At 42.0% G+C, this 16,363-nt stretch overlaps 1 protein-coding gene across 1 annotated transcript in view; it reads left to right on the top strand.

The window, feature by feature from the left end:
• Positions 1 to 16,363, top strand: part of fat4 (FAT atypical cadherin 4) — a 101,648-nt gene that overhangs the window by 48,239 nt on the left and 37,046 nt on the right. Inside the window, 6 exon segments of the mRNA XM_063876904.1 lie at positions 1,676 to 1,807; positions 7,420 to 7,681; positions 8,281 to 8,631; positions 10,999 to 11,759; positions 11,761 to 11,922; positions 13,453 to 13,627. Of these exon segments, the coding sequence (XP_063732974.1) occupies positions 1,676 to 1,807; positions 7,420 to 7,681; positions 8,281 to 8,631; positions 10,999 to 11,759; positions 11,761 to 11,922; positions 13,453 to 13,627 (1,843 nt within the window).

Genomic DNA, 16,363 nt, shown 5'->3' with positions numbered 1-16,363 from the left:
ATGTTGGACAAGGCCTTCCCCAATTTGTCTGGAAGCACTCTATTGTCTAAAAAATGTATTCTGTTATATTACCATTTCCTTTATTTGAACTACGGGTCTTAAAACTATGAAAACAAAAGCACAAAAGAGGCTTTCCACTACATTTTGACCTTGCACCATCCTACCTCGGTGATGAAGGGTTGGTGGAAAAACCTTTGGGGATCCCTAAGTGGGCTCACATGGTCTTTTTGAAAGAATGAGGAAAAGTTAAACGTCACTTTGATTTTCTTGAAATGACATAATTTATCTAAACAATTGATCTAATCATAGGTTCCACTCTTACCACTCTTACATCTGTCTTAAATTTAGGTTATCAGAACAGTTCTCACTATATGGTACACCGTTTTTCCACATGGGGGGTCTGTGGTCTCCAGTAATGTGTGTTTATTTTGCCTTCTAAGACATGAAAGTGAAAATCCCTGAGCTGCAGTTAGTTTGCTCTGCTGTTACACTTGCTGTAAATCTCTACGGAAAAGAGCCTCAAGTCAATTTGTAAATTGTAACATTTCCATGAGCTCCAGTGGCGAGGGTAAATGAGTTCTACCATAGACCCATAATGCATTTGTCTATATATGTTAGTTTATGTTGGTTTATGTTGGCTTTGTATACGGAGCGGTGCTAATGCTCCTTTTATACTACACTACTATCAACAAACAAATGATCCTGTTTCCCAGCTTTCTTCTCTATTGCATTTGTCTTTAACTAAATTAGTTTAGATAAGTGTTTGAAAGGCAGCTTATCCCCTCCAGTCACATGAATTCAATAGAGGTTAGACAGAGATAGCACTGACCTTAAGCTAGGTTAGTTACCTTTAAGATTGTCAGGTGTTTCTCTTACTCCATTATAATTTCATTTTGCTACTTCCTACATTTATGCGGTTAAACAACCTCAATTATTTAGGAATTTGAGCATCACTACTGATTATTCCATTCTCAGAAAACAGGTAGGAAGAAGTGGATAAATTAGCTTTATGACGAGCTAGCTCTAGCTGGCCGGTGTGCAGTCAAAGGCTGAAATGACTAAGCTTAAATTACCGTTGCTAACCTTGGCTAAATTACTTTTTTGTTCTCTGTTATGGTTCAATTTAGCTGCAGCTTTGTGTATATGGTTTAACAGACTCAATGAGGCTTTTACAGCAGAAAAAATTGAATTTTCAATGACAGGAAACTGGAAAATAGGGTAAATTAGCTTTGGCTAGTCACTGTAATTTGGTTTCTACCTTTTCTTGTAATTGCTTATTTGACTTATTATGGCAAAACAATCTTGTGCAGAAGATAATGGTCTGACTTTACATCAATCAAAAAATACATGTGCTGTTTTTTTAATTTTGAAATGCAGACTACTTTCCTCTTGGATCCAGAAAAATTCACTTGGGGAAAAGCAATATTTCTCCTGAGTTGTTGACCCTTCACGTCAATATACCACCCTTCAATATTTCACAGCTTTCCCTCTCCAGTCTCTCTGGAGTCAGAGCATTATAACTTTCCCCCTTCCTGTGCAGCTTCTTCATCATCTGAAATCCAAGAAGATGGACAGGTTTTTTTTTGTTTTCCTTTGCAGCGATCTTAACGGCTGCAGCGGGCCGAGTTTGGCAGAGCTTTAACGGAAACTGTGGTTGTTTATTCTCGCTCTGCAGGTGGAGATCACGCTCCAGGACGTCAACGACAACCCGCCTGTCTTCCCTAATGACATTCTTGATGTGACCATTGAGGAGAACGTTGGAGATGGCTTCAAGATAATGCAGCTAACAGCCACAGATGCAGACAAGGTAATGGCTCCCTCAGTTTCTCTTCTGTCTGACAGTGTTTTTATACTTTTCTGTGCCCGTTTTCCACTCCACTGCCTTTTGAATAGATATCCTGGGACTGATTCAAATTGGAAATAAGCTCTACATTTTTGTTCCGACGGTGTAGAAACCGCTATAGACTCGAATGGAATTTTAAGGCCAATGCAGCTGTCAATAATGAAATGACACTTGGTCAACATTTAATATCTTTACGTTGGACCGTGCCAAAGGAGTTACTCAGGGCAGAAAAGCCATTGAAACAACATTGAGAGCATTGAAGGGATTATGGAAATGTAGTGCATAAGAGTGATGGAGTGAACATTAGAGGAGATTTGTTGGTTTTTCATTAAGAGGAGGTGTTTTAGGAGTGCTTAGACAAACATATTTTGAGCAGGAGTGAAATAATAGCTGAATTAATGAATAGATTTATGGTGGGAATACTGTATAATCAACTGTTTTGATAATCCATTAGAGCCTATTTGTCAAAGCAAGAACACATACTGTTTTTCACCAATGGTCATCCAAAACTTTGCAATTACTGAGATCGCCTTGGACTCTGGGAAAGGTACAGGTATCGCAATTTTCAGTCAATTATTTTACGTTACTTTTCTTAAATAAGTTGTCTAATTGATTAGTTTAACCTATTAACTTTGTCAACACACAGTGAAACAAAGTGGCAGAGACAGAGCAACACAAAAAGAAAGACCTCGTCGATTCAATCTGTTGTCATACATTGTCCTTTTCTGTCTCGTGTTGACGTTCTCTGAGACACGTCGAGGCCACTGGTGTCACGCTGCCTGGAGGAGAGCTCACAGGCCGCTCTGATAGTCCCTCCGCGGCCTCCTTAGTTCATATTACATCACCGGGATCACTCTCGATTAGCTAAAGGCTCCATCTTCAGCTGCTTCAGGCAGGGTATGGACATTAAATCCTGCAGTGAGTCAAATGCAGGCCCAGCATCTCCGAGGTCTGCGGTTCCTCACACAAGCCAAAGGACACAGTGGAAGTGAATGGAAAAAGTCAGGTCATAGTGGGGAGAGAGAGATCAGAAAGAGTGAGAACGGACTCAAATTTGAAGTTTAACTTATGAGGCCGCACGTCTTTTATTGCACAGCTGTTACCCTCACCCCGTCTCTCAGCTCCGATTGTGAGAAAAGTTTTATAAAGTCTCACTTCTGGTCATTTTTCTTTGGTCGGAATACTATTTGGATTAAATTTAAGGACATTATTTGATTATTTTCTTTTTTTAGCGCCAAGTATTCACAGCTTTGATCCTAAAAGCAGATGGTCTTGAATCAAATGCGCACTTTTTCCTGAGTGTTCGCCCGAGCTGTGATCCGTAACATAAGCTTTTGTTCATTTGTGGAAAAATAAGCATAGCTTTTTACTATCGCACGTACAAATATCTTCACAAAGGATCAAGTTGAAGATCTTTAATTCAAGAGAATCCCCATGTTGCTTCTGAGGCAGAGATTCAAATGGAACAGAAAACATAAAGACACTTAAAATAAATGCGGAGGAGCCTTTTGAGGCCTACAGATTCTAGAGATGTTTACTCCAAACTTCAGAGCCTCCTTGAATAGGTTGCTAAATAGAAGCCTGTACTTCATTCCAGCTCTCACTGGGAGCCAGATACGAGGCCAGCCAAGTCTTTGCCCACATCCTAAAGCAGGAAACTTAAGTTGCGCTGACACTAAGCGCACAAAACGCACTGGAGCCCTTGTTGAGAAAGCCACATGTGTGAGCCCGTGCAGAGTAGCCAAGAGTGCAAGCTGTTGGCCAGCTGACGGCTGAATTCAGACATCATAATGATCCCTCCCAATTTAACAGTGCTACATGTGGGATTCATGTGTGAGGGTATTAAAGTGCTGTTTCTACGCATCCGTTTTTTCCGCACTTTGCCCATTTCCACCCCCGAAAAGAAGAAAGCGGGTTCAATAGGGTTGAAAGAAAATCGATAAAAAGCGTTTGTCTGATGCAGACGAGGCCTCTCTGCAAATGTTTCTCACCTCATTTGAGGTAAAACAAAAAAACTGCTGCCTTTGGAAAGACTTTGTTGTTTTATTAGAATTCTGACCTAATGTGGAAAATATGTCACAGGTAGAAAAAAAACAACCTACTTCATAAAGAAAAAGTGCAACAATGGTTGTTTTAGGAGTGGTCTCTTATCCTCAAATGAACAGTAATGTGTTCCAGAGGCTTACACAACCACTGCAAGTATATATTTCGCAGTTTCTAAACCAGATTTACAAAGCAGCGGTGCGTCCAGTCCATCTAAACCTTTTAAAGGCTCTATATGTGAGCTCTCAATGACAACACATTGCTTGTTTTTCAGCGTGTCTGTATTATGATTGGCCGGAGTTCTCGGTACCGTTGCATACAGGAAGCTCGCTATCCCCGCCGGCGCTGTCTGCTTCGCACCTCTCACTTCTCACAGGGGCTGCTTGCTCCCAAAAACCACTCATCTGCTAAATGAGTTTCCTCCTGCTCCCGTCTGGTACGCTGCGCTCGCTGGGACGCTTCTGTTTAATTGGTCAGCCCCCCCTCACCCTCCCCTCCCCAAACAACCAAAGCTGTAAAGTAGTCAAACCCTTCAGTCAAGGTCAAGAGGGCAACCCGTGTGCAAGTGTGTGAGATCTTAAGTTAATTTAGAAGAGATAGGAATGAGTGTGTGCCCATGACGGTGAAGATATTTTTGGATATTAATGCATGTAAAAAGTTTGTATGTGTGTGTTGGACTGTGGCCGAGCAGGACCTCCTGCTCTCACACCTCCCTTTGAACCCTATCAGAAGAACTAATTGGCAAACTGCGGGTGTTGGGTTCCGGACTGCGGCCCAGGTGGCTGATGGGATTGCCAGATCTGGAGCCACTGATTGATGACAGCAGGATCTTGTAGATGAGCGGTGCCTCGCTTCGTCCTCCTCATCCTCCCCTCGTTTCTTTCTTCTTTTTTTTTTTACTGGGCCTGGATGTCTGACCGGGTCTCTGGTAATGCAATGAGGGACAGGGTCACGGAGACAGAGGTTTTATCCGTCGTAAAAACAAGCCTCGGGAAAAAGACAAGAGCAAGCATGGACTTAGTCTCTCGATATTGACTTCTATTAAACCTTTTGGCGAGCGACAACTGTGTCTAGACATGGTGGTGCATTAACATTTATACACAGAGCCTGTCGAACATGGAAGGGAAAGAAAAATATTGGATATGGCTTTGTGATAGACAGAATTTAGCTTGATGTTGGTGTCTTTCATCATCAAAACAACTCAAATAATGAAATATCTGCTCCATAAATACTTATTTTTCATTATTTTGTGTCACTTTTTATCTAGCAGCAGGTAGAACGTTCACTGATAACTTGAAGTTGCATAAACTTGCAATACCTGTATCCAACAATAAGACACTATTAAAAGAGTGCTTTGGTATAGTTGGGGTTATATTTGCTAGCTCAGTCTAGGGACTTTGGGAACCAAAGTGTTGCCGGTTCAAGTCCCAGTGGGACCAACTACAAACTGAGTTCACCTCCTGGGCATCACCAAGCATCAGCTAATGTGTGTATTTTACCTATGTGTGTTACTAAAAATAGAGTGAAGAATTGAATTTCCCCATGAAAGTACATGTTTCTTTCTTTCTATAACAATCTAGATAAATTGTCTACAGTGTAAGTCATAAACAAAGGCAGAGAGATTTCATTGAAACCCTCTCCACGAGGAGGGGCTAGCATCAGAGGTGCAAAGATGCTAAGTAGTGATGAGCAGCGCAACAACAGGGACTTTAATAAACCATGACAAACTGGAATTTCACGCCAATATGCTAAAAACAGCACTTCTCTTTCCATAGACAAACTGTTCAATTGTTCACGAGGGGTTGAATATGTAGATTGCATGCCTTAAAGCTAGATGTTAAATTGAGCCACAGCTAATGCTACCCTCCAACATTGCTGCTTGCATACAGTTAATGTAAATATAGCTTGTTATGTGAGCGCCATTGTCTACCGGGGCAGTAAAAGTGTCAAGATATAGATAAAGCATTAGCTTAATGCAGCGCCTCCCCATATAAGCCTTCCCATTGTCCTGGCAGGATCAAAAAGCATCACACAAACATCAGGCAGGGCTGAAAGAGTCTCTTCTAGCTTAGCTCTTAACCAGCTGTAACCAGAGCTACATGGCACTGAATAGCAGTAGCTTTTTGATGTTGCGTTTTCTTTTTTGGCAGAAGACACAGAGTGAGACAGTTGTCTGATCTCTTATTGTCCCTGGCACAAATATAAATGTCAAGCGCTGTCGTCAGACTCATTCAGTTGTCATATCCCATTCAGTCCCGCTCTCCTATTCCAAAGCCTCTCGCTATAGCCGTCACATGTGTCACGGCGCTTGTACTCGTCCCAGGGAACAGGGGATCTATTAGTTGCATTTATAGAGGAACACTATAGCTCACAGAAGTTCAAAGACTGAAAGCCAGTCTCACCAGAGCGTCGCCATTCAGCCTCTGCTTTTATTTCTCTGGCTGGTGTGACCTGACCTCTTGTTGATATGGATGAGGCATGTTATTGCAGATTATGTGCTTTAAGTAAAAGCAGAATGGCTGCTCTGCTAACATCTCCATTATATCAAGAATGTGGTGTCTCATTGACTGCTGGAAGTCGTATTTTATAAAAACAAGTGAAGCTATCTACCAATTTACTGACATACTGTCAACCTCTGTCCCGTCCAAATACAAATATTTTAAAGAATACTGTAAAATCCAATATATTGGTTTTATATATATGGTCTTATTTCAATAAAATATGGACATTAGTATTTGCTTTTTTCTTCAATTTTTATTTGGTAGCAGAGGGTTGTTTTTTTCCTCCAAATTGTATGTGTTTGTGATTGAAATATATTACTCTTTTTTTTGTCCCTTTAATATCCTACCTTCAACTTTCAACATGTTACCTACTATTAATTTCTTCCAAAAAAAGCTACAAAATTAAATGAAGGAACAAAGAAAATGATAAAAACCTAAAACACATGCATGTACATACTTGCTAAACCTGAAATAAATGACAATCAGGGTCTTTTCTTTTTAATATTAGACATTCGTGAAGTTTTGAGCTTAGTGTTTGTTCACACCAGCAGTATAACTCCTTTACGTCCGTTTTCTCCTTCCTCTCCTGTCGATGTCACGCCTTTTTGTGTATGTAGTGTCACCCTGACGAAGGGTTTCATTCATGCTAGACGAGTAAAGAAGGTAGTTTGATCTGAAGACTTGACACGCTACCATGTATACTTAACTGATTTCCTTCCAGAGAGAGTTTCTTTGATAGCTATAATCACTATGCTCTTCCTCTCCGTGGCCCCGGGTTCAGCAGAGTACAACGAACTTGCTGGCCCCTTCTTTCTCTCCAAACCCTGAGAAAAACTTCTAGAAGCCAGCAAATATTGACCTAACATTTGGTTTGGGTTGTTGCTTGCGATGAGCTAATCCATTTGAAACAATGACCGCGTAAACACAAATGTTGATCTGCCATAAACAGGCAGAATAAATATGCAAATGATCTTGAATCGAGGTTACTGTATTTGTTTCAAACTATAATCTTACTCTTCTTCCTAACCTCAGGGTCCCAATGCTCTTGTGACGTACACCATCATCAGCGGGGCGGACGACAGCTTCCGGATCGACCCCGAGTCCGGAGATCTGATCGCCACCAAGAAGCTGGATCGGGAACGCCGCTCCAAGTATTCCCTCCTGGTCCGCGCTGACGATGGGAAACAGTCGTCCGACATGAGGCTGAACATCACCGTGAAGGACGTCAACGACCACTCGCCCAAGTTCTCCCGGGCGACGTATTCCTTTGATATCCCCGAAGACATGGCGTCAGGTGAGTCACTCAAAGAACCATCCAATTAGTGACTAGAACACACTTAAATGCATCTAGTTTAGACTATGCTTTCTGCAAAAGCCCTTCGAGTGAACTCTAGCTCTGTTAAGGTCATCAAGGACTCAAAATTATCTGAGCAGCTTCTGAATACGAGTAAAATGTTTTATACGAATATTTTATATGAGAGTGGTAGCTCTCCCAAATCCTCTTTATCTTCCGTGAGGGGGAAAACTAAGGGTTTATTAGGTCAAAGGGACAGTAACTGATATTTGATTTATATGGAAATCTATCAGCGACCGGCATGATTTACAATAATACTGACAACTTCCTGGCACCGCATGAATCACAAGAAAGGGGGAAAATACGATTGGAAAATCAAAGAGTTCAAGCGAGGACTTAATTACACTGTAATATAAAAAAACACACCTCATCATGGCACTATGTTTAAAGGTCATACGTTTAATAACAATCATTGGACGAGTTTTTGTTCACTGAAAAAGCAATACTGGCGGTAACAGTGGTATTAATAAAGAGCCCTAATAACCCCCTGTAGATATATTAAAGTTATTTTGTCTAACTTCTCGCCTCAACTCTCACAGGCTCCATCGTGGCGGCGATCCTGGCCAGCGACTCTGACTCAGGGGTGAACGGGGAGGTCACCTACTCGCTGGAGGACGACGACGAAGACGAGACGTTCCGCCTGAACCCGGTGACGGGAGTCTTCAACGTGACGCGTCCGCTGGACTACGAGACCCAGCAGTTCTATATTCTGACGGCGAAGGCTAGGGACGGCGGCGGGCAGGCCAGCACGGTCAGAGTGTATTTCAACGTCCTGGATGTGAACGACAACCCGCCCGTGTTCAACACCAGCGTGTACAGCACGTCCGTCTCCGAGAGTCTGCCGTCCGGATCCAGTATCGTCACTGTGGGGGCCAGTGATGCTGATGATGGTGAGTAACTGTGAGGAGGATTGGGAATTAAAAGATAAATACTTGAGATTAAACAAAACTCACATTAGCATTAGTTTAAGTTTTGATTCAAGCAGTAGTGTCAATATTTGTATTTGCATTATTGCAAGACAACAGCTTTTAAACACTACTTAAAATTGAAGCTATTTTTTTAATGCATTCGTTATGTAAAATGTGTCAAATATATGTAAGTATTTAATTAAATAAAATGCATAAAAGATCTTTTTATTATTTATCTCTGAGGAATAAAAAAAGTACAAGCTTTTATTTTAAAGATAAATATTTAAGGTTTACATAATTAGAAATACATTTTTATTTAATTGTTAGTTTGATTACTTGAGTCATCAACCATTGAAAGTCAAACTTTTAACCAAAACATCTTATTTGGCTCTGGTTTGACTCCATACCAGGTTTCAGATGTCTTTTTCTTAGGATTTAACCGCCAATAAAAGATGTTTTTTTAATTATATAACATAACTAGAAACGTTTGGCAGCAGATACTTTAATGTGTAGTTGGATCCCAGATAAATCAAGTCTGGTGAAGTATCCGGGAGATGTCCGGATATTTAAAGCAAACAGTAATGTAGTCCCATACTGTATAAATCAAGGGTTAGTGAGCCAAAGCAGATTAATTTATTGTACGTCTGTCATTTCTTTATGACAGTCGGTTTCACAAACCTACATTTTATTTTTTGTTTTTATTTTTCGCCAGGCATGAGTGACTCGATGAAATACATCTTCACCGTGTGATTAAGTGGCCTGAGTTATTCCTGCGTCTCAGGTGGTGGGGGTTCTTGTGTTTGTGAAGTGCCGTGTGGTATTCGAACAGTCACCGCTACTCTCCTCCGCTGTAATTACCGCTTCACCCAGACCTAATGTGGTTATTGTGACCTACATTCCTGGGAAATACGCTGCCTAGTTCTCCAACCAGAGTCTGGCTTCTTTCCCCACTGTCCGCAGAATCGGACCACATCGTCCTGTCAGATACATACTTGCCGCGTCCCACTGTCAAAATAAAACGCCGCCATTGTTAGCACTTCCCAAAGCCCTGACCCCCGACCCCCAGACTTTGTTTCCCGATGGCGTAGCCTCAACTCGGATGGGAGCAGCACTCGAGCTTTTGATAAGGGATTACTTGTATACTGTAAATACGCTCTGGAGTGTGGGAAGGTGCCGACGCTTTCCACATGAATACCCCGTTGAGTTGAATTACAGACGCTTAATTTAAGTTCATTTTAACCCCATTTTAACCCCAACTTCCAGGGGGGAGGGCTGCAGATTACGCCTGATTTCAAGCATAGATATATCACTGCAACCATGTACTCGGTCACACTGTAGCTTAAATGATTTAAATACATGTTTCCAAAACGTCACAACCACACTATCAGTTTAGGAAGTGGGTAGCTGTGGAGTTTCTCTATTGATAGCCATCTGTCATGCTGCATGGATGGATCGTGTACTTGGAGGACAAGAGAAGCAGCCAGAGCTCCAGCTGCTGCACATGATGTACAATATGTGGAAATGGATGTTTGATAAGGCATATAAGCGCTTTATTCAGAATATTGAACAATCACATCTGGAACAATGGATGCCAATATCAACATTCAGCCTTTACTACATCCTCCTGTCTGTTATCTGGCTATTATTTCATTCAAGGTCTTGGAGATTCATTTCTTCTTGGCACTGTGTGACAAGACAAGGTTCGTAGTAAATAATACATCCAAACTCTCACCCTGAAAAAAACCCCATCCTCCTATCTGCCAAAATAAAATGTTGTTTCCAGGTTTTGTTTATTCTCCAGCCAGGCAGAGTAATACGTGTAACCTTCAGAGACTAATACAAGTGCCATTTAAAATCACAGAGAGTAGATTTGTTGTTTGGTTTTCGGTATATTTTGCTATCAAGGGCTTTGGATTGACAGTGGTGAATTTTATTCGATCCAACAGACAGTTATTTCTGTTTTGATAAGCAAATAATTGTCTCTTTTGTGCAACTTTCACAAACTCTTCTGGATGAAGCTTCTCAAACAAATGAACATGACACTTCTTATTCATACATAAATATAAATGGAGATTTTTCTTAACTTTTTGACGTTTGAAGATGTCGCCTTAGGATTTGGGGAATCTTAACAGTCATTTTTTGCTATTTCCTGAAATTTCATTGACACAATTATCAATATATGAATCAATAAAACTATAAGGGAATTAGTCAACAATGAAAAAATAATTAGGTTATACCAAAATGTTTGGCAGTAGATCCTTTATTTTATTTGCGTGGGAGTTATTGATTTCAAACACATTTATTTATTGTTATTATTGTCTTTTAATTCCCTTGCTTCTTCTTTTCCAGGCCCAAATGCTCAGCTCCTCTACAAAATCGCATCTGGTGATCCCCAGAGCCATTTTGTCATCACCAAGGAAGGAGTCCTCCAAACCAAGAAGGCCTTGGACCGAGAAACCCAATCCTTCTACAACCTGGTGGTCACAGTCAACGACCTGGCCCCTCCCCCCATGACTCGCTTCACCAGCACTGCCCAGGTGTCCATCATTCTACTGGACGTCAACGACTGCCCGCCCACCTTCACCTCTCAGAGGATGACTTACATCCAGGAGAACACGCCGGTGGACACGGTCGTGTTCACCACAAAGGCCACGGACGCTGACAGTGGACCCAACAGCTACGTCGAGTACTCCCTGAAAGGGCCTTTCGGGAACAAGTTCAGCATCGGCACGATCGATGGAGACGTCAGGTTGGTCGGGGAGCTGGACCGCGAGGAGCTTTCCAACTACACCCTCACAGTTGTAGCCGCAGATAAAGGCGAGCCCTCTTTGTCTTCAACGATGGATGTCACTATGATAGTTCTGGATGTCAACGACAACACGCCAAGCTTCTCGCAAAATATCTACGACATCGAGATTGAGGAGAACACCCTGACTGGGACTGATGTCATCCAGGTGTTCGCCAGTGACGCAGACGAGGGAACCAACGGGCAGATCCGATTTTCCATCTCAGGAGGCAACACCAACTCTGATTTCAGGATTGATTCGGTGACAGGGGTGATTTCTGTGGCCAAGCAGCTGGACCGTGAGGCGCGTTCCTCCTATTCGCTAGGTGGTCCAGGCCGCCGATCGAGGCAGCAGCCCCAGGGTGGACCGAGCAACGGTCAACATTGTTCTGTTGGACGTCAATGACTGCTCCCCCTTGTTTGAGCTCTCTCCTTACACCGTCAACGTTCTGGAGGACTCTGAGAACCTACCCCAGAACATCCTGCAGGTCAGTGTGTTTGTTTTCTCTTTTTGTCACAGACATTTAAGCAGTTCGGATGTCATTAACATTCACAGACACTGGACCGCTTGAGTGAAAAGACGGCAGTGTTTTGAATGACAGTTGTCAAACTCAAATAAGCTAATGCCTTTATTACATTTGTAGTAATACTAACTTAATAAGTGCAGGTATGTGAGCGGTACCACTGCTCTAAACCACTTACTGTAGCATGGTGGTCTTGGTTTCTCGAAATGCCATGACAAATAGGTGACTAAATTTATATAGAAATGATATATGACTGCAATTTGCTCTGCACAATTAGGACGTTATAATATTTCACCGAAATATGAAACGGGCTAAATTGCGTGACAGGGAAATTAACGTCCCTGCCGCCCTGATGACTAATTGAGCCATATATAAAATAAACGGAGGGCAAGGGCAGATCTCCAGTGTCGGCACAATTCCATTTTATTTTGCTTGTGTACCTTATGAGGAAATAAGGGTACACTTATGTGGTCGGAAGGGGTCCAGACGTGGTGGGCTTTTGCCACATCAGAAGACATCTGTATGCTAACCTGGCTATGGCTGTCTGCGGCGTAGAGGGCCAGTAAAATGCGGCATGGGGAAAAGTCAGACTGACGTATAGATTTGTACTCCCTGTTCATACGGATTCCATGAAAGTCTGATTAGACAAAGTGAATAAGTAATGGTCTTCCTTCCCTCAACAATTACCTTCATGGTGCCGCCCAGCACCGTGATGGTAATTACCTCTAAGTTGCTTCAATGGAAAGATGGTGGTTGTAGTGGCTTAATGCCAGCTACTGTATAGTATATGATAATTGAGAAACGTATTTTTAGCAATGATAGTCCACAAAAAAAATGGCAAAGGAGAAAAACAACAACAAAACTGATGGAATTCTTAAAAATGTGATGTTTTGAGTTACAAACTGCTGTTTCCAGAGTTCAATTGTCATCTAATCCTCTGAAATATCAAGTCAAGACCATTTATAAAGCCCTAAAGCAGAAGTTTGTATCCAGTGATGGAAAGTAACTAAGTGTATTGACGCAAAACCTGTACTTAAATATCCTTTCTGAGGTACTTTACGTCAACTGAGACTATAGAACCTTTCTTGGATTGTGTAATAGTCTTACAGTCAACAACCTGACAAAGAGTTTGCCAATATTAGCCAACGTTAGCCAACAAAAACCACCGGTCACACCAGGCCAAGCAAGGCTGAAGCCACAAACACCTGAGTGTGTTGAGTGTTGTGTGTGTCTTCTCTCAAAGGCTACATCGTTCTGGTGTAAGTAAGCGGTTTTGAACTTGAATCAGAGAAGTAAAAAGCGTCTATTATAGATATTTCTTTCTGCCTCTGCTGCCATGCTATTAAAGCTACCTCTCACTTTCCAGTTCTTCTATTAAAGAGACCATTTATTGTTTTTTGGAGTTTCCCCAACCTGTCCACTTTAATTCCCCAAAACCTGTTCTTCCAGGACTCAAGCACAGAAGTCTAAAGAACCTGTTTTTTGGTTTTCCAGGTGGTTGCCAGAGACGACGACCAAGGGGCCAATGGTCAACTAAGCTACATGCTAAGTGGCGGGAATGACGAGGGCGCGTTCAGTCTGTCGTCGAGCGGCCAGCTGAGCCTCACCCAGACTCTGGACCGCGAAGCTCAGGGGAAATACACCCTGCTGATCACAGCCACTGACTCAGGTAAGCCCGCCGTACCATCTTGAAATGTTTTTTAGGACAACATGAGTTATTGTGCTTCAGTTTTGTAGTGTTTCAAAGTCAGTTTGATCTTCATTTTGGTTTCAACATATGAGGATAATCTGATGCAAGCGCTGTGTAATCTGTCCCGACATGGACATTGTTTAATTTTTACCAAAGCTAGAAACATATTTTGTAATCATCCAGCAAAACCAAGCTGAAAAACAATATTTTCATAAACTAACAGCAATGTCAACAAACAGCATTTTGATTTCATATTGTGTGCAGTCCCTCTTTTTCGTGTGGTACAATAAGCTAAACAACCCTTGGAGTTTTTAGCTTAACAAAACAGTGGGTGTTTCTTGACCCGTTCTCTAGAAGTCCTTTCAGCGGGTTCGATTGAACAGCATCCTCTGTTTATTTGGATACGGCGGCAGAGCTTGTTATAGCCAGATAAAAGGTTAACTTGTTATTGCATAGAGGCCGGTTAATGTGCAGTTGAAGGAGTACGTGCGTATGCCTGTTGCAGCCAAATCACATGGTTCACAGTTAAGTATATGTTTCCCCGAGCTGCTCTGGCACGGCCGTCATGGTCTGAGGGTGGTTCTGTTTCATTCCTGGACTGACCATGTGACCATTCATAACGCTGTGTATTTTTGACACTGCTCAGGCTTCGGTGAGAATTGGGACAATGTTGCATGAAAAATGTTACATACTCCTACGTAAACACACTGTGGAGTCTTTCCACTGCCTAGTCTGTGAATAATTTGTATATTTGTGGGGCAGGAAGTTACATTTTTGGTTACTTTTAAGTGTATTAATCAAACGTTTTCAAAGTAAAAGTGTCTTTTCTTCATGCATTGTTGAGATCTCCTTGCTTCATACAGAGGTTTGCGCCACATGGACCAAGTTACCCAACATACTAATTAGGATTCGATCCCTTTTGGTACGCTTCAAGAAGACTCCATATTTAGATCCCTGACAACAATTCCAAAATATTTTGACAGAGCTTTTCAGTACAATGTTGGTATGAAGCAGAAAAGAAGGATTTGGACTAGAATATCAAAATATCAAAAAAGCCCATAATCATAGTACAGTCCAAATTACCCAGCAGCATTTTTTCACATTTCTGAGGCCTCGGCTGAGACGGTGGGGGGGAAATGGTTCTCCCGTGCAACCGCTATCTGACAGGAAACGTTGAAGGTGGATGGTGCAGACATGTCTCACAGTCTGCTTTCTACTGTGACCCACTTTCAACCACAGACATTCATGGTAACATCTTCACGCCTGCTTTTATCTTCCTGTACTACCACATTAGACTAGTTCTGCTACAAAATGCGGAGAGGAAAAAAGACTCAGGAGGATTTATTACCCTTAAACTTCAGACTTCAAAAGTATTATCTAGTCTTAAACTATCTGATTCTCAGGAAATATGTTGTATTGTCAAATGTTCAACAGCCAAGGAAGAATAGTAGTAGCCTCTATGCCCTGCAGACACTTCATCATGAGAGACAAGAGATAATTTTGTGCTTTACCCGAGAGCAAGATTTACGATCAGTTTGTAACCTTTTTTTTTTTCAACCTGTTCTGCGAATGAATCATAGACTTCCACGTACCCAGGCAGAGCTGTGTGCCTGGGTATCATGCTAACAGTGCTCCATCCTCCTTGGACATTTCCAGTCATTTCACTGAAGGTAAAGTCGTTGAGCAGAGCTTCAGGACCCTGTCTGCCTGCTGTGCCGACCGAAATCTGTCATGAAACGGATGGAAACAAAAGAGCTCACCGCGTGCTGGTTCCCATAATGGGTTCTGGCTCAGTAAAGCAGACGAATTTGGCAAACGTCTGCCATTATTTGAAAATCTGTGCACAGCCCCGAAATGTGGCATCCGTACAAGCTGCTTAAAGGTGTTTTACAAGGCGTCTTGTTGAGAGGATAGTTCGGTGTTTCTCCCTCTCTCTTCCTTGTTTATGGAAAGTTGTGTGCAGCGTTTCTGAGTTAGATAGCAGGGGGACATCGGGGTGCTGCGGGGTCTGAGGTAGATGCTAACGCCGGGCCAACATCTGGGATCAGCTGCAGGCAGATCAGATTAGTGAGCCACTGCTTAGCATGGCTAGTTCCGCCCCTGGGGAAGAACGTGAAACAACAAGATTTGCATCGGAGCCACACAGTAACATGCTCTGTGTGTACTGAATTGATTTAAACGGGCATCTGAGGTCAAAGAAAATACATTTTCTATGCATCTGGCAGCTGCTGAGGTGTGTTTTTTTTCCAGATGATTAGCCTTTATGAGTCCCAAAAGGAAAGTTAGAGCGCATGATTTTCATTCTCTAAACAATTCCCTTCTTTTCACTGTTGATACTTTTAATTTGGAGGTACTCGGTTCACCTTCTTCTTCTTCTTCTGATTTCTCAACAAGTAAATACAGTTGCCAGAAAGCTTTTGTATGGCTTTCTAAAATGGAACAGCCTTGGAAAAAAAAGGGACTTTTGTTTTAAAGAGGTTTGAGGGTAACGTTAAGCCTTTGAATCTATTTACAAGAACAAAAACCTATATCACACACTACAGGAAAGGGAAACCCCCAAAAAGCATTTCAGGTCCTGGTGCTTGTGCCCTCACATTAATGTACATGCTTGTATTCCCTGTTTTTCTAAGTCTCTGCATCCATTTGTATCTGTGTTTTACGTCTGTTGCCTCTGTGTGTGGTGGTGAGAGGGTCCTCGGGTTTGGTCAGATTTAT

Source organism: Eleginops maclovinus, chromosome 23, assembly GCF_036324505.1.
Source record: "Eleginops maclovinus isolate JMC-PN-2008 ecotype Puerto Natales chromosome 23, JC_Emac_rtc_rv5, whole genome shotgun sequence".
Classification (NCBI taxonomy): Eukaryota; Metazoa; Chordata; class Actinopteri; order Perciformes; family Eleginopidae; genus Eleginops; species Eleginops maclovinus.
The sequence above is the reverse complement of the archived record's forward strand: the minus strand, read 5'-3'. Positions and strand labels throughout refer to the sequence as shown.